A 25,562-nucleotide genomic window follows, 5' to 3' on the forward strand; every position below is an offset into this window, starting at 1 on the left:
ACACAACTTTTTAGCAGATCCCTTAATAATTAAACTACTTAATAAGTTCATAATTTATAGGTCGGTCTACCTAGAAAGGGTATTATAACATACTTATTAGTAATGTTTATAACTAATTCACCTTTTGACGTCAGGGGCATGCCAAATTCTGACATGCTACCTTCAACTTTTATTTTTAATGGTATGGCTGGCAAATGTTAAATAACAAATAGTGAGTAAAAAATATCATATAAAACCAACATAAAAATTTAAATTAACTCTTCTGCTTTTTGGAGCATAATATATGCATCTCCCTGCTTAATGTGGTTGTTTTATCTTATCTAAATTTTATAAAATGTGAGATAAAAATTAAAATTGAAGCATGCAAATGTTTATCTTCTCTTTCATCGCTCGGCTTTATCAGTTTGATTGTTTATAAAATTAATGTTTTTTTAATAAAACTGGATTTTAGACGTCTTAGCTGGAACAGGGTTGACGCAGAGGGAAGCGGCTGCTTTCTCGGTCGTTGCTTGCCATAGTTCCACTTGTCTGGTAGTAAATGATAGAAGATCTCTATGAAGGTTACCACAGGAAGTAAATGATATGCGCTTATATACACTTGGTCAAAATGGATGAAATTATTTTTCTCATCCTTCCTCAACGGACAACCAATTACGAATATGTTGGGTATGTAATTCATTTTTTTTATTTACTTGTTTTATTATAAGCATTCGAAATTAAGCAGGTGGAGATTTGGCAACACTTGTCCTTCTCATATTTCGGTTACTGCGATAGTCAATTTAATACAATAACATAAATAACGACCACGAACTGCCGTTGGGGATGCTAATTATTATTCGTTAGTTACAAAAGCGAGTCATAAAGACTATTAGCATTTTTGTGTATTGCGCTTTTAACGCGTATATGCGACAAGTCAATGCGTCTTTAAAATAGGTTCCTTATACCTTGCCAGGTGATTCCCACAACATACATTATTAGCATGCACGATTTTTTTCTACTATTTGTACATTTTTATCTCCAATCAGACATATTTTTACCTAAATAATCTGCGGAATATGCTTCACTAAATATAAGTGTTAAATAGCTCAATAATTATATTTAAATAAAAAGCGTATTTGAGAAATTTAAAAAATAAAAATATCGCACATGTTTAGCCAAATTGTCTGCGACTAAAAAGGTTAAGCAGTATTCACGTATCTTTTATTCTATAATATTTACATAAACATTTATAACTCAAATTTAATTAATGTTACTTTTAACATGCGTATAAATAAATAAGTATACGAGAGATAAATCTTTCGAAAATTAATATAATTGAGATATTCTAAAATAAATATTAAATGCGCAATAATTAAAATCACATGATTAAAAAATCTGAGAAATCCGTTAACTTATTACATAATAAATATATTTACGTTACATGTTTTTTGTATTACATGCTTTTGACATATAATAAAAAACAGATTTACTTTAAATACTTTATTTTATCTTATAATATATTATCTATACATTGGTATGCGCCGGTATAAAAATGCCTCGTCGGCTTAAAATTATTTGGCATGCAAATAAAAATATACATATATACTCTATTTGCGTTAACAGAGTCAGTTCGAGAGCTATCCATTTCATAATTATTCATAATTGAGAAAGAGATGGCACGTTTTGGTTTACACTACCATTAGCTCTAAAGCACACGATACGGAAATACGTTCGATATACGGTTTATATTTTGAACAAATTTATAGAAATTAATTATTATGAATTATATTGTATTTAAAATTCAGTAGTGATAACAATTTGTTAGAAAACCTTTTAATCTTATTACCTCTTATCACTTGTGAAGGTGATAAGGATGAAAAATTGCAAGAGTGTAAAGGAACTGACTGTGTTAACGCAAATAGAGTTATAGGTAAATATAGACATATTATGTTTTTCATTTCCTGGGGAGCATTATGAATTTCTCCGTTGCAGAAAGTCGCGTAGGAGGATCGTGGTTGTGTTTTTTGATCAACCAAGCCAATTTGTCATCATAGGTGACAGCCCTGGCTTCGCAATATCTCTTCTTGTATGAAGAACACAGCCACTTGATCATTTGCCCGTCTGAGGTGGATTTGGTGTAGTGAACCGAGTAGGTGTAGTTGTTAACCATCAACAGCCTCGATCCGCGCAAGTTGGGTATGAAAGCGACTGAAATGTGGAAAGTGTGAGGTTGTAACTTTTATATTTTTTGTAAGAAACTGATATTTTTATTTCTTAATTATATAGTTGATTTATACTACAAAATGTGATTATTATCACTGAATGGTCTTCACTAAAAGAACATATTATTGTTGAATTTTTGATATAGCAATAGGCACTGGAAGAAGTGATGATGTATTTCTAAAACTGAGTTTCAAATTACACATTCTTAATAATAATCAGATGTTTGAATTACTGCAGCATTTCTTAGTAATCGTGATGAACGTAGATCTTCACTTTATTCACAAGTTTTATTTTATTTATTTTAATTTAAATATGATATTTGATTTCTCCATATGAAATAAATATCTCAAACAATTTTCAAGATGTAAAATTCTACGGCTGTTCTTCTATTTTGTAAAACCTATTTAGAGATTAAGTGGGTAGTGAGAGCGGTGTATTAAAAGGGACAGGAAAACCCTATTTATCAGTCCTAAAGTATTGTTTCACAATGTAAGTTTTATGACACATTTCGTTTCGGCATCTTCAAACATTTGCCTTTTAATACTCCAATGCAATTAAATAAATTATATAAAAAAAAAAGTAATTGATTTTGACTTTTTTTCTATGAGCTATATTACAAACTATGAGTATTCTCATAGTAAGACAATATATAGTGCATATTTAGAAGAATAGATAAATTATTTTATTATTTTTTATATTAATTTTACGTGTATTTCAGTTGACAAAGAAATAAAAAAACTTTTCTATGAAAAATAAACTTTGTTTGGACATACTATTTTATACATTATTAGAACATGAGGATTATTAGTTAAAATTATAATGATATAATAATAAAAACATAAAATGGAACAAGTTAAAATTAATCATAATTTTTAAAATAGTCTAGACAAAAAAAATTAAATAGCAAAAATATACATTAGACATAGAACAAGTATGTATGTACAACATATGTACATATGAAAAACAAGCTACTTTACAAACATGTACATACATTTACCTAGGCATTTTTATGTGCTGTATTGAAGCAGGGTAAACAGAAGTGGGGTTGACCCTCACAACCCCCACAGTATGTCACAACTTTGCTGGTATTGTGTCTAGCAAACGTTCTTCCAAACTCGGAATATAATTTGTAGCACCTAGTGCAATTACGTCGAACTTTTCGAGCTAGCCCATCTTTTTTTAATAATTCATGGCGTAATCCTATTCTAGGTATTGCTGTAACAAAAAAAAAGGTTCATCTCAATTGCATTGATTTGGAGAATTTTATCATTAAAATATACAGTTTAACTTTCGCCATTCATCTCTAAAATAGACATGTCACAGATGACATATTACATATAATAAAAAGCGTTTAATTCATTCTAAAATTATAAAAGTAATTTTTCCAAATGGAGAGAATGTTAGGGTGATTTATGTTTCTGCCGAAATAATATGTATTGTTTAAATTTGGACTCACATCTTTTTTATCAAAAAAATGCTATTTCGTAAATGATCCGTAACCATAGAGTAAAGAAATAAATAGAGGCGCCGAAGCGCACTAATAATCGTGCAAAGAAAAATCTAATAAGCTAGTCTCTCGGCCTGCGCGGTCGGCAGTGCTTATTTCAGCTCATTCGACGAACTTCATAAAATATGGCTTCTGTTCCGTATATTCGTGTAAAAATAATGCAAAACAGCAGAGGATAAGTAATTTATCATTTCACAGATTTATATCTGCAATTTTTTGTATTATTTTAAGAATTAGTTATTAAAAGTAACGCATGCAAAACACGTCATTCTACACATGCCAACTAGGGCTGTGCATTTCATACTCTGCATTTATGTTTAATATTAAATTAAATATAAATGATGCAAATTATATTTCATTAGTAAATATTTTTGTTAGTAATATTTTACACATAATTAAAAACTTATCATATTTCATACGACTTTTGCTGATGCGTCTAATTGCTTCAGTGTATGGTGTAAGTGCGGCGGTGGCCGGTATAAAATCGACCAGTACCAAAATCACAACACTATTTTATAAAATCAAACTTATATTTTTATTATCATTTTTACACCGTCTCCGTTTCACCGTGTATATGTATCTTACTGTGAGATATTTTTAATCGTATATTTAAAAATTAACAGGAACCAAAGTGAAAAAAAATCAATTGATTAAAATAAGAAATTATTAAATTTTCATACACTATTCAGGATTCTTTTATAAATGTCTTAATAATTTATACGCAATGAACGTGTATTAAAATTAAATAACTTTCCTTGAAAAGTATTAGTGAGTACGGTGTGATCAATATTCGTATAAGCAATCGCTTTGTGACTAATTTTTGTGTGATCAAGTTGCCTTATAATAGGTTTCTACAAAAAAAAATTATTCAAAAAATAGAAACTGATTTTTTTTTTAAAAAAAAATTTAAACAAAACACATATGAAATATCAGTAATACTAAAATAAAAAAAAAATTATTTTATCAATTTATTTTATTGAAATAATAGAAAACAACAGGAAAAAATTAACTGAAAAAACATTTAAAACAAAACATAATAAATACTAAAATAAAAGAAAAAAGTAAACTTTATTAACAAAATAAAAAAAAAATCAATTAGATTGAAAAAAATATGCAAAAAATGAGACGATTAAAAAGTGTATCGGGGATAATTTCCATAAAAAACTGAAATGAGTTGATCCAGACAAAGTGTAATAAAATTCGCTTAAGTATTTCCAATCTTAAAAGTAGGTGAGGAACCTACCATAGTTTCAAGCTATTCACCAATCAGTTTTCTGTCAACGCTAAGCAAAATTTTCGAGCGACTTGTCATAAAAAGACCTTCAGTAAATTAAATTCTTGTAAGTTTTCAGTTTGGTTTTAGATCACGCCATTCAACGGCACTAAAATAAATAATATCGGAAGAAACATGGCCTTTCTAGATATAGAAAAGGCGTTTAACACCGTCTGGTATGGTTCATTAATGTATAAACTAATCAAAGCTTAAGTTCCTCTTTCACTTATCCGCATAATTGATGATTATCTTTGCGAGAGAAAATTGACTGTCTTAATTAAAGGAGAAAACTAATGAGGGTGCTGCAGGATAGCATTCTCGGTCCTCTTTTTTTTCCTTATATATCCATGATGTTCCAACCCTCAGTACCGTCAACTTACACTATATTTGGATGATTTGGCGATGTATACCTGCTCATAAAGCATGAAAATAATCGCCAAGAGACTCGAAAGCGGATTGCGGTAACTGCACAACTTCTACAGCAAGTGAAAGATAAAAATAAATGACAACAAAACAGACTCTCTTGTCACGAATAAAAATGAACGGTGAGGAGATTCCCTGGGAAAAATCAGTCAAATACTTGGATTGCCATCTAAAATAGAGAAAACAAGTTGAAGCTATTCATCTTTAGACGTCTTAGCTATTGCTACATTTTTCTGGAGAAGAATCGGTCTCAGTAGCAAAAATAAACTTTTGTTATATAAATATATGATACGGCCGCCGATGACATGGAGCTCTTGTATGGTCTAGTATATCCCATAGCTAACTCCTTCTACAACATATGTGTTTTACAAAGCACCCTAGAACTAACGTCAAAGAACTTCACTTGCGAAGTGGACGTTTAGAGACAAAAAATGACTTTTTGCATAGATATGACATTTATCTTCTACAAAAGATTAAAAATCAGAAAGATAAATAACACATATCTCACTGATCTTGGCAAATACAACCTTAATAACTTACCGTTTAGATATAGGCATAAGCAACCTAAACATATATTAAGAAACGCATCCTTCGTTAAGCTTAGTGATCTACATTCAGGTGTTTACTGCTGTGACACCTGCAAATCCCTGGAGAAAGTGTGCGCCAATTGTTCGGCTTAAAATCCGCTAGTCGCTTGCTCCGGTACTCAAAATTGAACCAAAAATGTTGTGAAAACCTTTTTGTGCGAAGACATTCATTAGTATATATACACTGTTAATAAGCTAACATTTTATTAAAAATCTTTTAATTAAAAATAACAGTTCTGCAAAGAAGTTTTGTAAATTTTTCTTCTATAAATAATTAACCTAATGTTCTAGACTAAAAAAATAATTTTAAGAAACTGAAAATGTTGTAGATTAAGGTAATTAATAACTTAGGTTAGGTACTTAATATTATAATAAAAAATCGTGTAAATTTAATAACAAATAAAGAACTTGTTACTTTTTTATTGGAAAATTTTAGTGTTTTCGATTCTCGTTAAATTTCCGGAATGGTTGTGTTCACCGACTCGTTTTATTATGATTTCATCAACTACGTGAAGGCGTGCTCTGCATTGCAAATTCAGATATTGGTCACATCTCCAGAATGTTTTTTCGTCCACGGTTCTGTCTTTGATATACAGATAGCCTTGATCTACCAGCTTCGGCTTGCTTCTTCCACTAAGTATATATTCCAGAGACATTGGCTTTCGTGTATTTTTAGCTGAAAATAGAAAGCGATTTAAATAAATCTGGCACTCTTAATAGGATACCCGATATAAATTAATTTTAAGATTTCACATTTCACAACACAATAAATCATGAAGTAATCGATTAAAAGAAAAATTGTGTACATGTATTTAAAAGTTGCACCTTCTATAATGAATTCAAGGGTGGTTCAGGTCGAAGATATATAGCGGAATGTCCAGTAGACAAGTTGAGGATCGATGAATCCGTGGGGGCTTTTTCATCTATTTATTTATTACTTTATTATGGCTGAAACTTGGAGCGATTCTAGTAGCACTGCCATGACGGCGGCAGAGGGCAGCTCATTTTTTTGGTGGACCTCGACGGGAAAACGACGGCTGGTGGTACTTAATTCACTGTTCACTTACATATATTTTAATAACAAACATGTAAACTATTATTAACTTTTAATGAAATATTAAGACCCAGTAAGTGTGAAATTAGAGCAAATAATGAATGATTGTCAAGGGGTAAGCATGCAAAGACTAAGTAAAATTACATTGACTTGTGCCTTAAATACCATTTTAAAAATGGTATTTAAGGCACAAATAGCTAGTAATGTTTGGAACGAATTTGATATACATAAATATTGGATCTGTATCGGTGTTTGTTTTGTGCTGATTTATATATAAATTAAAACTAGAAATTATTAAAATCTGTGTATCTTGAAATAACAAATACAAAAAGGCAACACGAGCTTCACAAAAATTTGCGACGCACCCGTTTTTGAGATAAATGTTAAACAATGATAAAGAATGGGTTTTCCCAACATTTTGTTTCGTTCAACGAACAAATTCTGCGAATTTAGGTCATAATAGACACCGCCGATCAACATTTTATTCACAAATACTATTCAAAGGGGTATTTTTTTGTTGAGAAAAGGCGTCTCATTGTCACATATTTAAAAACAAAATAAAGACGCATAAAGACCATTGATTTTGGAGCGGCACTAGTCACTCGGAAAATTGAGAGAAAAAAAACGACTACCTGAAATAACTGAAAAAAGATTTCTTGGTTCTGAACCAGAAATTCTCGGGACCCCCACAAAAATCTAAAAATCTCGAATCTATCCAGAAAATATTTTTTTAAATGTCATTTTAGTGAAATCATATCGGAATACATTGTCACTGGTATATATATGTTTACCAGTGAAAATACAATTTATCTGGCAGGTGCTAATAAAATTATATTATTTCAACTTTTCCGTATGTAGTACTATATACATTTTCACCAGTAGATATATATTTTTACTAGCGAAAACATAATTTAATTGATAGGCGCTAGTAAAATTATATACTGCTTTAAAATGTTTATGGAACTCAAATTCACAGTTGCAAAACGTCCGTTTGCTGTTCAAACTTAAACTGAACCTAATGAAAGTTCTAAAACTAATTATTGTTTTAGAAGTTTCATTAGATCAAGTCCAAAATAAAACTAAGCCGACTCATCGATAATAAGCGTAAGAAGTACAGACAGATGTCGCATCTCACATATTGCTCCATAGTTAGTCTGCACCTCAATATTATATTTAAAAATAGTATAGCTATCCTTACCAATATTACTATAATACAAACTTCTGATATTAAAGTATTGGTTCAAGTGTATTTAAAAATCCATGTCAAAAGCAATAAAATCGCGTCAGCGCTATCGCAGCGGGAACGCTCGTTACCGGGTGTTCCCACTGCAATGGCGCTGACACGATTTTATTGCTTTTGACATGAATTTTTGACTTCAGAGAAGGGATAATTGTTTTGCGCTCTCCTATTGACCAAAATTCGGCTTAGATGTGCTTCATTCGATTATTATGGTAAGTCGTAATATTGTTAAAAAGACTGAACAGTCTCCCGTGTATTATTAAATTGTTTAAGGGATAAAATTAATAAAAAAATGTTATTACACAGAATAGTATTTATTTATTAGACTAATAAAGTGGCACCAACATTGAGATCAAATTTATACATTAAATATTTTTATGTACAATACATTTTTAGGTAATATATATTTACATTATATATTTTTATCAAATAAAATCTATAATATGTCATATTCTAGCAAATTTATTAAAATAATCTAAAGCACATTGGAGTAAGAGTGTTTTTTATTGCCTTGGCTCAACTCTCCTCAACGTTTGAACAATACATATATCCCATTCACGTTCATGTATAGCTTCGGCGGATGATTGTGAACAGGATTTGCATACACAATCCTGTCTTCTTTGACGTGTACGGTGGCTCTGCAAAACTTGTTATGATAACAAGCCCATCTGACTTTACCGGGCTTCATTTTCTTCACGTCTTGCCGCGAATACGTGTACCTTAAATACAGTAGCAGTCTCTTGCCCGAGTCTGTTGTTATGTATTTGGCTGAAAAGAACAGTACCAAATCAGAAATTTTAAAATATGATGAAACAGAACAGTAGGTAGTATATTTTATTCTCCATCACTATCAGATTCATTTACAAGCCAGTGAAATTTATAATAAGAGTTAGGTTCCCAAAAGTAATTTTACTTACTTTGATTGTATTGAATATTACTTCAAGGGAAAAATTAGATATGCATAAAATAATCTAAGCATTATTTTTTGATTATAATTGCATACTAGTTGAGCTTTGCTAATATGTTATAGATTCTTAAAGCGAAAATTGAGTTTTTATCTACATTAGACTTTTAATGAGAATTCTCCCTTGGAGCTTCTCTAATATCATGTAGTATTAATATTTAAAAAAATGTGTATTTTATGCCTTCTAAAAGCAATTTTCGTTTTTTATTAATTTTTTTACATTTATTTTTAAAGAACATTTACATACTTTTGTGATATGCAAAAAAAAGATTTGATAATAAAACAATAAAATAATGTTAATTCTATGTAAAATTTAAAATAAGTAAAAAATATATTAAAAGATTTTTATTGTTCTTATATATATGAAAAACTATAATATATCAGATTAATTATATAGAATTACAAATAACACAATATAAATATGGAATTATCAAACTTTGGGTTGATATTTAATATATTTATTATTATATAATAATTATTGTACCTTTAATATACTGTAGAATCTGTAGATGTAAATAACTGCTCTAAAAATCACAGCACTTATATTTTTAATATAATTTTTTACACTTCGTTAAGAAAAATCAGTACATAAATATGGTCTTTAATAGTTGCCAATGAATGGTACTTCTCAAAACAGGTACCTCTGTGGAGTGGAACGACACAGGATGCATTATTTTTATTAAATATTTTTATGGTGCAGGTGTTTATTAGCAGATAGCACTAATAATATTAAATTTTTTGTCGCACGAAATATTCTGAAACTCGTTGTTAATATATTGACTTAAAAAAACAGAAAAAAACCATACAAGTTATCAAAATCTTTTGGCACAGATAATGTGATGGATGTTCATAATATATACAAATTGTAGAATCCTTGCAAAAATAATTTGGAACACAATGTACATTTTCATGATATGGGTTTGATGATTAATTGCTATTGTTTCACTGTTTTCACTTCAAATTAATACAATGGGAAAGGACATTCATTTATTTATTACAAACATTGAAACATTATCAAGACATCAAATATTAAATTACTATTGTATGCGTATCAAATTATTGTTCACTTTAATATATTTCGGAGCTTCGTGAGTGTGGACGTTCTCTCCGGAGATGATTTTATCGTTTTCGGTGTAGAGTTTTGCTTTACACTTTTTACTATTCATTGACGAGCAAACCCATCGGGTGTTTCCGTTCATTAAACTGTATTCCTTGTAATATGTATAGTATTTGTAGCGTAGCAAAGTCTTTCCGTTCCTCGACTTCACATATTCGGCTATTAACAAACAACAAAAAGAAAGTCAATTTAAAAAAACTCTTAAAAACATCATCCCGATATCTTATAAAGGACATACAGAAAATAATTTATTACTTATCGTTTAAATAAGATAGAAATATTTAACATATGTTCCAATCAATCAATACAAGAAAAATATGTATTTTGTATTTTTTATAAGGATTTGTAGAAGTTTCTAATCAAATCCAGTTACTTAAATATTTAAAAGTTAAGTATTACTTCTTTTATATATAAAATGGCACGCTGATTTAAACCTTTCTAATCCCAGCTTATTCTATATATGTGAATTTGTTTTGAAAAGTAATGGCAATATATAGGTTAAACATAATAAATAAACAATTATTATTTTACATATTTTTTATTACAGTATGTACCAAAAAAAATAAAATCCAAAAGTAAGAGTTTTGAAAAATTCCTTCTTATCAAGCTCGCCAATTTATTGCATACATAAAATGGGCATAATTAAAATTGAACCTTTTTGCAGGGATATTTAAATAAAAAATTCGACAGAATATAAATTATTAATATGCACTATATCTGCATATATGTTTTGATAAGCACAACCCATGAAGCCCTCTTTTACATTTTCCACATATTGTGCGAGATCTTCTACGTTTTATGACATTTGATTTTTTTCTCATACTGCATACACAGCAGTCCTTTTCTGTCCTTCCTGGTAGTTTCTTCAATGGACTATAATAATTGTCGTCATAATCAGCTGATTCGTTTCCACTCATATTTTGTGTTTCTATAATTTTTTAAATTCCTAGATTAGCAAGTCATTAACTATATTATTATTATATTACTACTATACTTTATTAGCACTTTTGAATAAGAGGTGAAAAATATAAATACATATAATACATGCATGCATAAAAACCGGACAGCTAGAAATGAATTTTGAGGACAATGATCCAGCGATATGACGCCAAAATTTCCTTTCTGGCGCAATTAACGCTTTTATTATACGATTTATCATGATCTTAAACCGATGCATTATTATATAAAAGTCTTATAAATTAAGAGAATTGCCTAAATCATCTGTGATTAGTAAAGGAGGCAGGGAAGAGGAGATTTATTATTAATATAATACTGATACAAAACTAAAATCAGTTTCATCTATTTTATTATGCACGATTTTTTATTTTATGTTTATCCGAAAGATAATGAAAATCTAGGAAAACATAATCTATGATGATCAATCAGTTATAATTATATAATGATCTTTGAGAGATTCGACACAGATCTTTCAGGTATTACCGCCTTATACCATCAGTCAGTTGTTGATCTCTTCCCATTATTACTACTATTTTTTCTTACTTGGGACAGTAGCCAAATAAGTAAAGCTGCCTTTTCACTACGACCGCCAGATTTGGTTCAGCCATACAGTTACCATGAGTCGTCAAGAGTTAAAACAGTAAAATAGACAATAAAATATGTGCAATATTCTTTCGACTGCTGATGAAGCACTGAATATGATTTCTAAAAGTAGACAAAATATTTTGGGAACATTTATTGGTATAGAAACTTGACAATTTAAACAAAAGGTTCAGTTTTTATTTAGTCTTTAACTGACCGTTCCATCCTAGAATTTTTAGCATATACCAGTAAAGCTAATGAATCATTAATTTTGTTCTTTAAGGTGTTATTGATTTTATTTTTTAACATTTTCAACAGCAATTAAATTCATATATATAAAAACTAATAGAAATTCGAATAAAAATAATAATAACAAATATGTGTGTTTAAATTATTTAAATAAAATAAATACATACATAACTTAAATAGTTTTTTTTATATAGTTTATGTGAATTTTTAATTAAAACAGCATTTTTAAGTTTTAAATTTATTTAAAGTAATACGTACATAGTAAAAAATACAAAGTGAAATGTTAATACTGTTATAATCACCATTTATTTTGATCAGTTTGAAATAAAATATTTATTTTCAAAAAATTGAAAAAATAGCCATTGAAAAATTTATTATCACTCCATATTTTTTCAACAAAGTTGTGAAGTGTTTCTAAGCTCAGTTTGTTGTTAAAAATACTGTTATCTATAGAGCTTTAAAAATATTTTTCTAAGATAACTCTTTGTGCGGCGTGCGATCTTTATACTATATAGTTCAATAAAAAAACATAGTTGTTTTTCGTACAACAAGGAATAATTTTATTAGATATTTATGTTTATATGTATGTATGCAAACACAGATGTATTATTTAAGTATTTTTATATATACACTAACTTTTGTACTAGACTTGAAACCCGCAATGCACAGTAGTTCAAATCAAGAATGCAACACAACGATAAGTTGCCTAAAATTAACGCTATACTTGCAAGATGCACTAAGGCGTAACAGCGCTGTCATAGTATGGTGATACGTGTCTGTCATCACGCCAGCAAGTGTACAAGTGGAAGCCGTCGATTTAGTTGGCTACCCTGGAGATATGTGGTACGCTGGCAGGCAAGATTAATAAAACGGCGGCGGGAGTAACTCACTTATTTTGGTGATGTAACAGGTGAATCTTTACTGGTCAACGCACGCCGTAACATAATAACTATATAACCGCATATAGACCTGTGTTTTATTGCCAACCCGTCACATTATCCATGAATCAATACAACATTAATAACATTAATACCAGTACAAAATATGCAGAACTCTTCAAGCAAAAACATTTGCCGATCATGTTCTCTTCTTAAAGAAATAGGTTTAGGTCAGTAGATTACATTTTCAAGCGTTTATTAAAGGTTTTCATTTAAACCAATCTCGTAAATATTTTTTGTTAAGAATAGACTCTTATTCGTGACATTAAAATTGACTATGAGAAAAGTATTAATTAAAAAATTTTGTAATCACACCTGCTAGACATTACTTAAATTGTCTATGTTTTTTTTAGTAATTTTTAATTTCAACATTAATTATTAAACAATGAGTGAATTAAACAATGTCTTGCAGGACATTGAGATACTATTGAGTATCATTCGCATCGGAACTAGCCGCTTCCCCTTGCATCTTTATGTTATGCAAATCATGCCGATTTTTAAATTTTTCATACCAACCACGACTTGCTAAGAAAGTTAAATATTCCGTAGTTTCATCAGTATATTCAATCTTCAAACTCTTAAAAATACTTTTAGCCTTTTCTTGAATAGCCGTTATACTCAATGGCATTCGCTGTTTGTTGGCGTTTTCGATCCACATACATAGTATTTTTTCCATTCGTTCCATAACAATGTTTCTTTGACAAGTTATCTTGGAGACGCTCGAAGGAGAGACCGATTGTGATTGAGCTTCTATTTTTTCTCTATTATCTCGTATCGTCTGAATAGTAGATTTGGCAAGTCCCGAGGTCTCGGAAATTTGAGCAATTTTCTCACCAGCTTCAATACGCCGCAGTACTTTTAACTTGGTCTCTAAAGTGACAGATTTTCGGCTTCTCTTTTTACTTCCAGGTTTCAATAAATCTGTAATTAATTTAATGGATATTACAATAAAATAAAACTATTCAAGACGTTTTTACATACCGGCTTGTACAATCACATTGGACGACTCTGGATAAGTTCTGTGGACCAATTCGAAGCTGTTAAAACCTAAAATCAAGAACATTTGAAGATTGTTAGGTTATTTGTTATATATAATCAAAATATATTTCTACTGACCTAATTTAAGAAGTGTATAATTGAGGTATAGACCGAATCTATAGTGTACTAAAAGCTGACAATAATCTGTATATACACATATCATCAGTGAACGAGTTTCAATACAGCTTAGCACACCGAAATTGGCATATGCAAGTCACCATTTTTAGAGAAGCAGTTTTTTATCTTTGTCTGAGAAGTGATTTGGCATTATAAATGGACCCCACTACATTAACCCCTTGAGTGATGAGTTAATTTTATGAATTTTTCCATAATTGTTTCTGTTGTATTTTATATTACATTTATAGAAAAAAATCAGTGATTCTCTACGTTTTATTGTTTTGATTTATTTAACTACTTTTTTGTATTAATATGATTTAATAATTTATTTTATATATTTTTAATATATTATTCGGCTTCTGTGATTATTTTATCAATTCAGACTCACAATGTTTTTTATAAAATTAATATAAAATATTTTTTTTGTAAATATATATTTATCTGGGGTATCTTAAAACAGTGAAAGATCAAACACCGTACAGGTACGGCGATATCGCTCAAAGGGTTAAGTAGCTCAGAAAGTGGGTGTGAGAAGTTTAACATTTATGTCTCGATAATCTCAGGTATTTTTCAATTATTTATTGTAAAAATGGTATGAACGAATTAAAAAAAAACAAAATGCAGTACATGAACTTTTATTTGATGTAGTTAAAAAATTAGGGTCATGACTTTCATCATTGAGAAATACAGACTCAAGGGATGCGATTCATTGAATCTTGAAAACACTATGAAGAAAAAAATATGTGCTTATTAATATTAATAATAATAAAATTATTATCACAAATTAGAAATGACCAAACCTAACTTTCTGTATGGTAGATACGAAAACACGGTACAGCGCATAATGATAAACCGCATTGGGGGCAATAATACTTTGTCTGTTTTCGAAATTTTTTTCCATTTGGGCCTCTTTTTGTGGCACATAATACACATGCCTTACGTGGTATTGCTATCTTTGGAGTTGGCGGCAAAACATCTGGATAGTGTTGAACAGGAAAATCATCTTTCTGGAATTCTAAAAAAATTATATAAAAAAATGTAAACTTTCATTATTGATTTATGATGGGATAGATCTGTGACAATGGAAGAGGTGAATTTAATAAACGGCTTGCATTTTCTTGACCGTGCCAAATTGCATAAACATACAATTGAAACTTTTTTATGAAAAGTGTAGTCTATTTTATTACCCTAATTTACTATGCAATGACAGAGACCATTGAAATGACTCCCAATAATTTAAATTTAATTAATGATATTAATAAAGTTATTCATAATTCTAAATTCTTACTTTTCACCGATAGCATGATAAGAATCCCTCAAAATAGATTGTAAAAAATGTGTTTTTTACAATCTATTTCGAATATGGAATATGTGTTGGAAAATTTATGAAAAAAAATGGTTTGGGTGTTCCTATAATTTTTTTTTAATCATATTCAAATTTTCAGATACAGTAGTCGTTGCTATATTCATATTTCTTCTGCTTATTAAAGATATTTGTAAATCCAAATTCTTACATTTCGCAGATGACCTTAAAGTATATTTTAATATAAAAGGTCCAAAAAGGTTTCTCAGATAATTGTACATGAGGGAATATAATTTTATTTTATATTATTTTTTATATCAATTAAAATTTTATCGACGATTGTGAAAAACTTCACTTTGATTCGTTCCCGAGTATTGTTTGAAGTACCGCATGTAAGAATAGGAGTATTGGATAACTTCCCAATAAGCACAGCTATCCGCATTTTCAACCATATTTCGGATAGTATTGATTTGTTCTCAAGGTGCTCGCAGTCGGCAGACACATTGTGAATTTTCTATTAATCTTTAAGACACTATAAGCACTCTTGTAACAATGGCAGCACTGACTACAAATTTTTGAACTTTATTTTATCAGTGAAAAGTTTACCAAGGACCAAACACTTTAAGCTATTTATTGATATTTTTATTCAGTTGCATTGACTTTAAAGCTATTATTCGAGTTTCCAAATATTCGTTATTTTCAAAATTTTCATTCTCATCTGGTTTTAACAGATAAGCGTTGTGAAATGAAGATTCTCGTCTCACACATACAAAATGTGTCGATTCTAATAGTGCTTATTTTGATTAGCAATAATAATTGTATAATTATTATATATGTATAATTTTATGATGAAAAAAAAACCACTTTTACTTTTTATAAAAAAAGTTTCATCATTATTTAAATTACTATTACTAAAATGTCCAACTGATTAGTCACTCAAAAGGCTAGGTATTGATAAAGTAATGAACCGGGGACCTGTTCCTATCACTATGCACATGGCACGATAATTCCATTTCGTTTTCGGTGTCGAAAAAAATATAGCTAAAGCCATAAATAAAATAAAAGATTTTTTTTATGAATAGATGATTTAATAATGAAAGTACATTTTTTAAAATAATATTTAATACAGTATCCTAAAAATATATATTATTATGATTACATTTTGATATAAGTGCCGCGTATGTTAATGTAATTGGGCGGATCATGATTGTGACCTTCCCTAATGTATATAATTTGATCCATGAGCGTATGAGCTATTGCACTGCACCGTTTTGACGATTTAAACGAGCAAACCCATCTTACCTTTCCGCCGGCCATATCGACTTGCCTGTTGAAAGTATGCTTTTTAAACATGAGCAGTCTTCCGCCGTACTTGGACGGAATGAACAGCACTAAAAAAATTCAAAACAATAATTAATAATAATAAACTAATATCGTATTCATATAAACCATTGAAATAATAATAATGACGAAAAATATTTTTTATTAATTATTTTTATACATACAAGTAAAATCATTCTTTTTATCAAGAAGTTTGAATAAAGTTAAAGAATCCTGTATTACTTCTGCCATATTATATAAGATTAATAGTAAAGATAAGATTAGCAAGGAATATATTTTCAGGTGTTTTAGTTATTATAATAATAGTTTTTTCTATTAACATCTCAACTCGTAAATTTGTATTTAGTAAATTCTCATTTAAAAAATCAGTCAATTTCTCGAGAAAATTAATGTTAAAAATTAAATTTGTACAATTATTTTTAAATGTTTTACAATGGCTGCATATTTGTATGTCACTGCATAGGAAAAGGTGGGTCTGTGCAAGAAGGTTTTGAGTCATTTTAAAAAAAGTACTGTGACTGGGAAGTGGTTAATAGCACAGTAAACCCCTGACTTTCATGTATTTATGATAAACAAACAACGTAAATCTGTACAAAAATTGTATCGCACTCTAAAACAATCTGAAACGTCACTTCAATCATGTAGTATGTTTCGTACAGGTGCGTACGGTGATACTTTCCCTTTCGCTCGCTCGCGTGTTAAGTGACTAGAGTGAGTGAGAGATAAAGGCGTGCGTTCCGCACGCCCTAATCTCTCACTCACTCTCGTCATTTACATATAAAAGTAAACTTTGTTCAAAAAAAAGTAAACATTTAAATATAAAAGTAAACTTTGCTCAAATCACTGTACGGACTATGAGGACAAAGAGCGAATTCTCGCAGAGGTGAAAAATACCCAACCACTAAATTCAATGGTTTCTGAAATAAACTTTTTTTTAATTGTCGTTTAGATCAAGATTCAATATGAAATAATTTTTTAAAAGCTGAAAGCGAAATCTAGAAATACTGGTAATTTTGAAATTTTTGTAGCCGGCAATGGCTGGTTCGACAGATTTAAACATCAGTCATTGGCACAGCATCATGGACTGGGGTAGTGGCAAGTGCCAATCTAGAAGCTACTCTTTCTTTCAACAAAAATTGAAGAGAATAATAGCAGATATGACAGCATTGTTCTAAGACCATTTTTAATTATTTTGTTAAGACTTTAAAGCAGCAAATTATTTTAAAATACTAAAGCTCTGAAACACAACAAAGCTATAGAAATTCAACACTTAAGCATGGGTTACTGTTACATCTTCGAAAAGAGGTTTAAACATACTATTACTGCTCTCAAAATATACAATTCTCGACAATGCTCCAGTAATTTTGGTGTACTTTGATTCTTAAGTAAAAGTAATATTTTACTTCTAAACATTTAATCCAATTGATGGAACAGTGAATAAAATAAATAAATAAATAAATAGAAGAGACTGAAGCACAACGAATCGTCACAATGACAGTTGGAAAATTAACTGAAGGAGAAATCGATTTGAATGAAGATTGAGTATGTAAAAATTAATAAAACAATAATCCCGTTCTAGAGAAATCTTGCGTGAGAAAAATCTGTATCACATCAAATTTCACTGCAATATTACTTAAAACTCTGGATTGTTATTTGAATTTTTTTAAAGTTTATTTATGAAATACAAATGTTATATTTACCCTAAAACTATTAAATACATTACAGGCCGCTGACGCATTTATGCGTCATTCCTAATAAATAAATAATAGCTATTCAGAACACATTAGTGTCATTTGAATTTGGTCAAATGTTTCCGATTTCTGAATGACAACATTGAAGTTTTATGTCTCACCAGTAAAACTATCGGTATATAACAATGAATTAATAACAATAAAAAAACAGCCGGTATTCGTATATAATCCCATTTAAAAAAAATTTCGTAACAAAATTATATGCTTAACGCAGATTTATTTACAAAAACTATATTTTAACATATATCCCATTGACCTTAAAATAATTTGGTGGATCATGATTGTGCACTTTATTATTATTTCTGATGACATTTTCTTCAATCATATAAACCATGGCATTGCAAAAACGGCTTTTGGATGAACATTCCCATTTGGTTCTACCATCAGTCAACTGTTTTATGAAGTGATAGGTGTAGTTCTGATACATCAATAATTTTTTACCAGACCTGGTTGGAATGTACGTTACTGGAAAAAATAAAACAAGTATCTGTACATGTATTTATGATTAATAGTGTAATTTAAGTTTAATTGTAAATAAATAATAATAAAGTAAAATTTTTTAATAATTTATTTTTACCATAATAATACAAAAATATTATTCTCATGACGCAAAGTCCGATTTTAATCGGGTAGGCGTTCTACGTCAGATTTTTGAATTTGTATTTTGTAAGGAAATGTATCAAGGATAAGGATTTCTTTATTACTTGCTACATAAATATATTTAACAGTTTTTTTGGTAGTGCTAGTATAAAAAGTGTATTAACATATTTGATGAAAATTATATGTCATATTTTACAACCCGCTGCTTGAATGTATCATTTTCCTTCTTTTGGATTTTTCTTGGCAAACTTTACATAAACTCAAATATAGTACAACAGATTCGATGGTGACGTTTTTGTAGTGTTCGTTCAATTCTTTGGTGAGCCTGTCGCGACCCATGTGTCCAATGCTAATGTGCGCATTATGAATAACGTCAAACAATTCTCTAGTCCTTAAAAAGTATTTAAATCTAGTTGAATTCTTTTCTTCTTTGTTGGTAGGAAATACCAATTTTTTCTCATTTCCCACAGTCACAATATCGTAGCGTTGCAGCAAACGCCGATAGTCCAAGGGTGGTTTTTGGTTCCTTTTCTGCTTAGCGTTGTAAACGTCTTGTAGAATATTTTTATACACGGAATCACTCATGTATGTGTTGTTTTTATTTTTATTGATTATTATGTCTTTTAATAATCTATTAAAGTCTTCCCTTTGTTGAATCAGCAGTCCTGCAAATAATAAATTATGAATAAGCTCGATCTTTTGTAAATCGTCACAATATGTAACATATAACCTACGGTACCCCGACAAAGACGCTCAGGATGTTGATTTAAATTTCAATATTACATACCACCTTTCTTAAATATTCTAATTTACTTCTATCACTATACGAATAGATTAATGTTTGCAATCCTTCTCGGTTTCGCACATCATCCTCTTCTTTGTCGCTTAATATAGATCTCTATTAATGGGATCAACAAAGATGGAAAGCTCTCGACCAAATTTTCAAATGAAATAGGAAATTCTTACATACATATAATAAATTAGTGGATTCAAATTTAGTAGTTACCACGTTAAATCAGAAATTTATATTATTTCATAGATCAAAATTAAAATGCTTTCAATGACTTTTAAAGACTTCCGATAATAACAATGTTTTGGTATGAAGAAAGTTTTTTGTTTGTAATAATACTTTTTTAAGTCTATAATCGTGGCTTTGTGGCGATCATTTGCCATGTTAAGCGATATAAACATAGCTGATCGGAATTAGATAAGAACTGCCTTCTAAGAAAGACTTTTGGTTCCGAGAAACCACTTATTTTTACAGAAGTGGACCGCCGCCAGGGCTTCGCCCTTGACTCACAAAATTTGTAATTTCAATGTAAATGGCCATTATATATAGTAAATATATTATTTATTTAAATTTGTTGTTAATAAAATGTTGAAATATGATTAACGGCGAACAGAAGTTGGGTTGATTTTTTGGTGTTTGATTTAAAGCGAAATTTTTCTGCAACACCAGTTAAATCAGACATAAAAAGCACTTGTCATTTACACAAAATGGTTTTAGGTTCAGGTGTTAACCTAATAGATAAATAGATACGCTGGAACCCATGAAACAGATGTACAGTGTTAGGGCGAATCATCCTAACATTTTTGAAAAAAATATTGTATGATTAACTATAATTCGAAGGAGAATTTAAAAAAGAAAGCATGTTATAGTTCTAAATCAAGTGAAAAAGAATATTATTTATTGTTGTAAAATAGATATTTTAATAAAATATAAGTAAAAAAATATTTGTATAAGCCATTGATTACTTATGCGTCATTTGTAATCCTAACATTTAAAACACATTAGGAACTTTGATAGCGAAAATTATATTATATATAGGAGGTATAGATTATAAAACATAAAATATTAAGTACAAAGAGTTAAAAAATAATAAGAACAATTTTTTTAAATAATCATTAGTACAAGACAAACAAGTGTAGTAAATTATTACATAACATAAAAAAAATAATAATAAATATTTACAAAAACATACATTTAGGTTGAGGTATTTCTGTGTTTTGAATTAAAGCAGGGCAAACAGTAGTGTGGGCGACCATCACATCCACCACAATATGTCACAACTTGAATCGTTCTATTTTTAGCGAATTTACTCCCAAATTTCGTATTTATTTTATAGCAACCAGTGCAATAACGGCGAACTTTTCTAGCTTGACCTTCTTTTTTCCAAAGCTCGTGGCGTGGCACCGGCACTAAAAATAAATTTAATAAAAATAGATTTATTTTCTAAAAATAGCATTATATGTCTTTCTTATTCTGTTATATACTTTATAAGAATATTGTTTTGGTCTAGAAACAAACAAAAAAGTTGATCTTAATTGTGTTGTTTCGGAGTATCTTTCAAATTCATTTTCAAATCTAATATATCTCTAAGATAACCATCCATTTCTATTTCCAATGTAAATCAAAACTCAGTTGCCTTTATGAGTAACGTACTAAGGTATTAAAATGTGTATTTTCAATTAAATAAAAATATATAACCCCATAAAAATAATAATAAATAGTTTTATAAATGACGCACATTTGCGTCATTGGCAAACGCCAACGACTCACCGGTGCGCCCTTTTATGATTATTCTTTTTAAGCAAATTAATTTTTGAAACAAGTTTACGAATTATTTTTAATTAATTATTAAAGATTATTGTACTAATTATTTTATATTTATTTAAAGAAAAAGATACAGACGCGTGAAAAGAAATAATAGGTGAATCACTAAAAAGTCACTGGCATATAAAGGGTTAACGACTTATTGGGTTTTATGTACCAAAAAATTCAGATTTTTAGTTTATGCGTTAATAACGTGCTTCTTTTATATACACATATTAGGGGTGGGCAGTGAAATACTTTCCCTATTGATCGCTTGCTTGTTAAGTGATGAGAGTGAATGAGAGATAAGAGCATGTTCCTATCTCTCACTCACCCTCGTCACTTAACACGCGAGCAATCGAGAGGGAAAGTATCTTACCGCCCGCGCCTGACACATACATATATTGTAGTTATATCTTATATATAATTGCTCTAACGTCGAAGGTGTTAATTCTTGTTATTTTAAAGTATATTTTTAGGTTGTGACTCACTTTGTAATTTATGAAACTATTTATTATAAAATGTATCTCTCAAATAAAATCTTAAATTTTTGCGAAATATCATATCTGCAAAGATTAATTGTTTTTTAAATTTGTTATAAATTAAAATTAATTTAAAAATCATAGTCAGTGAAATATATACAATAATATTTATTTTGTAATAACCAAATATGAAACAGTATCAATTATAATATTACTTTATAAGAGTACAATTTTACAATCATTATATACAAAATTTCTATCTATTTTTATTTTTTCTATTTTTCTGAAAAACGCTAGGAAATTAAATTCTTAGTTTCTATTGGATTTCAATGTAATAACGCATTAATTAGAAAACAATGTTTTTGTTCTTCAAATATTTATTGTAAAAAAGGTATGAACAAATTTAAAAAATGATCAAAATACAATATATGTACATAAAAAATGATCAAAATACAATATATGTACAGTTGAGGAATACAGACTCAATGGATGCGATTCAATGATTTCGCATTACTTTGGAGCTTGAAAACTCTATGAAGAAAAAAATGTGCTTATTAATATTAATAAAATTATTATCACAAATTAGAAACGATCAAACCTAACTTTCTGTATGGTAGATACGAAAACACGGTACAGCGCATAATGATAAGCCGCATTGGGGGCAGTAATACTTTGTCTCTTTTCGGATTTTTTTTCCATTGGGGCCTCTTTTTGTGGCACATAAAACGCATGCCTTACGTGGTGTTGCTCTTTTCGGAGTTGGCGGTAAAAAATCTGGATAGTGTTGAACAGGGTATTGATCATCCTGGAAATCTAAAAAAAAAATTAGATGAAAAGAAATTAAAACTTTCATTATTGATTTATGAGATCTGACAATGAAAAAGGTGAATTCAATAAATGGCTTGTTTTATTGACCATAAATTGCATAAACATACAATTGAAAACAATCAACCTAATTTATTACATAATGTAAGAAAACATTGTAACTTTTCCCTTATCCAACATTCATCATATTGACCCAAAAATATTTCTTCTGTTTATTAATGGTATTAATAAAGTTATTCATTATCCCAATTTTTACGTTTCAAAGTAAAGCAGAATCATTGAATCGCATCCCTCGAGTCTATTCCTCAAATAAAAGTTCATATATAGTATCTAGCATTTATTGATTTAATTAGACAAACAACTGGAGATTAATCAATGAACATAAATCAAGGGACATCTGTACTTGACATTTTCAGTCCCTTTGAAATAACATTTTTTTAAATTATCGATATCACATGTTGGTCAACTTTTCAAAATCACTTTACTTTTAAATACGTTCCATTCATTTTAATATAAATAGGTGGTACATGACTGTGCACCCCGTTCACTATTAGAAGACTATTTTCATTAGCCTCGATGACCGCCTTGCATTTACGAGACGTTCTCGATGTACAAATCCATTTAATTTTCCCCTTAGATGACGTCAGCTTGTAGTAGGTGTACTTCTCGTACATCAACAATGGCGTACCCGTTCTTGAAGTTACATATTTGACTGAAAATTAACATAATTAAGTTAAAATATAGTCTTTCGCTGCATTAACAATTTATCTAATTATCATCACATACATACAATTTTAAAATATTTTCCCTGGAAAGAACCATACTTGGGAGGTTTGTGGGTGTGATCACCCGTTGCCGAAACCATTACATTATCTTGCGTTCTAATAACGCATTTGCAAATGTGATGCGAATTGCACCGCCAAGAAATCAAAGTGTTTGCGTTGCTTGTGCGATGTTTACCGAATGAATAATTTTTATATACGAGCACAGTGTAGTTATAAATTTGAGATCTGTAACAAATCAAACATGTTTATTGCCATATAAAATTACAGTAATCAGACTTTTACTCTTATGTAAAGTTATGTAATTACATTCAAAGGGTAAATATAAAATTACAAATTAAATATTTATTTATTACCTATTTCGATACAATAATTCTGGACTAATATGACAGTGAATTCTGTAATCATAACATATTAGATATTCTTATTAAAAAGTATGTATTTAATAATAATGCGATTTACCTTTATAATTTTTATCATCAGTGTATTTAAATAAAACAATTAAAAAACAATAATACAGTAACAATTATTTATTTCAAAGAATATACATAATATACAATTTTTAAATTGGTGCATACCTTGAACTTAAATTACATGTTTAAATAAATATTTAATTAAACAAGTTAACAGTTTTTATAACTCTGCTATTCATATATTATTTATCTAACAAAAAAATATACACCACACATTTAGGATGTTCATAATATTTTTTTAAAAATGAGAGCATATACTGCATCAGTCAAACAAAGTAAGTATTATATATTAAAACAACCAAATTGCATATTTTCATATTTTTTAAAACATAGTATATAAAATCTCATATGCAGATTGCGAAAAAATTTACTTTGGACAATCTAACAGACGCACCGCACACCGAGAAAATTAACATAAAAATAAGTAATTCTACTCTAGCCGAACAGTTTCACAGAAGACCATAAAATTGATTTTAGTAGCACAAAAACCTTAGCTAATATTAAAAACCTTTTTGTTTGTACAAAACGAGAAGCACTTGAAATAGAAATTCACAAAAATATCGCTATGAACAAAAGAGATGATAGTAGTATATTATCAAAATCTTGGCTTCCGGTTTTAGTCATTACGAAAAATCACAAAATAATGTCACCGACCTAAATGCCACACAATTAAACAAACACATTAAATCGTCTAAAAGTTTTTTTCGATTGATATTAATTCAAAAGCTGACAATCTATTTTCACTTTGACTATTGCTAGTGAATGTATTTATTCTTTTCATTGTAAAAAATGATCTTTCTACAGAACCACTTGTCGCCAGTATGATAAAAATTAATTTTATTAAATTGAATACTTCCGTTAAAATATATTTTAGTTCATTTTAAATAATCACATTATAAATGCAATTTATAGATTTTAAATGGAATTTTAGTGACGAATATATATATATATATAAAAATAAGTTCAATAAGTTCACTTTTCAACTTAATAAAATTAAAAAAGTTCTATAAGAGCGTTGAATTGATATAAAAAGCGGTTCTGAGCCACCAGCGCCTAAGAAAACCAAGTTAGATCCACCTGTGTCAGTAATTGTTGAAGCTGACGACAACGATAAGGAATTGCCCGACCCTAGACGACCCAACATTAACTTAGACTCCGACTTAA

At 29.2% G+C, this 25,562-nt stretch overlaps 1 protein-coding gene and 1 long non-coding RNA gene across 3 annotated transcripts in view; both read right to left on the minus strand.

Moving 5' to 3' along the window:
• Positions 1 to 1,464: 1,464 nt before the first annotated feature.
• Positions 1,465 to 8,390, minus strand: LOC148234761 (uncharacterized). Its single transcript, XR_015809820.1, has 2 exons — positions 3,200 to 8,390; positions 1,465 to 2,187 (listed from the first exon to the last, which is right to left on the minus strand). It is a non-coding gene; the product is annotated as an uncharacterized LOC148234761 (long non-coding RNA).
• A 4,298-nt stretch (positions 8,391 to 12,688) lies between these two features.
• The window catches only part of LOC148234762 (uncharacterized), a 564,675-nt gene continuing 551,801 nt past the window's right edge, over positions 12,689 to 25,562 (minus strand). The window contains exons 5-7 of one of the 2 annotated variants that reach the window (XM_088187144.1): positions 15,189 to 15,263; positions 14,075 to 14,140; positions 12,689 to 14,014 (exon numbers count right to left, since the gene is read on the minus strand). In XM_088187144.1, coding sequence (XP_088043270.1) covers positions 13,518 to 14,014; positions 14,075 to 14,140; positions 15,189 to 15,263 — 638 coding nt within the window. In that variant the 3' untranslated portion in view covers positions 12,689 to 13,517. Of the gene's footprint in view, positions 14,015 to 14,074; positions 14,141 to 15,188; positions 15,264 to 16,617; positions 16,943 to 25,562 lie in introns of those variants that run through there. The other variant, XM_088187164.1, reaches the window with a different exon arrangement.

This window comes from Plectrocnemia conspersa, unplaced genomic scaffold (assembly GCF_051122295.1).
Source record: "Plectrocnemia conspersa isolate PC_06_02 unplaced genomic scaffold, ASM5112229v1 ptg000005l, whole genome shotgun sequence".
Classification (NCBI taxonomy): Eukaryota; Metazoa; Arthropoda; class Insecta; order Trichoptera; family Polycentropodidae; genus Plectrocnemia; species Plectrocnemia conspersa.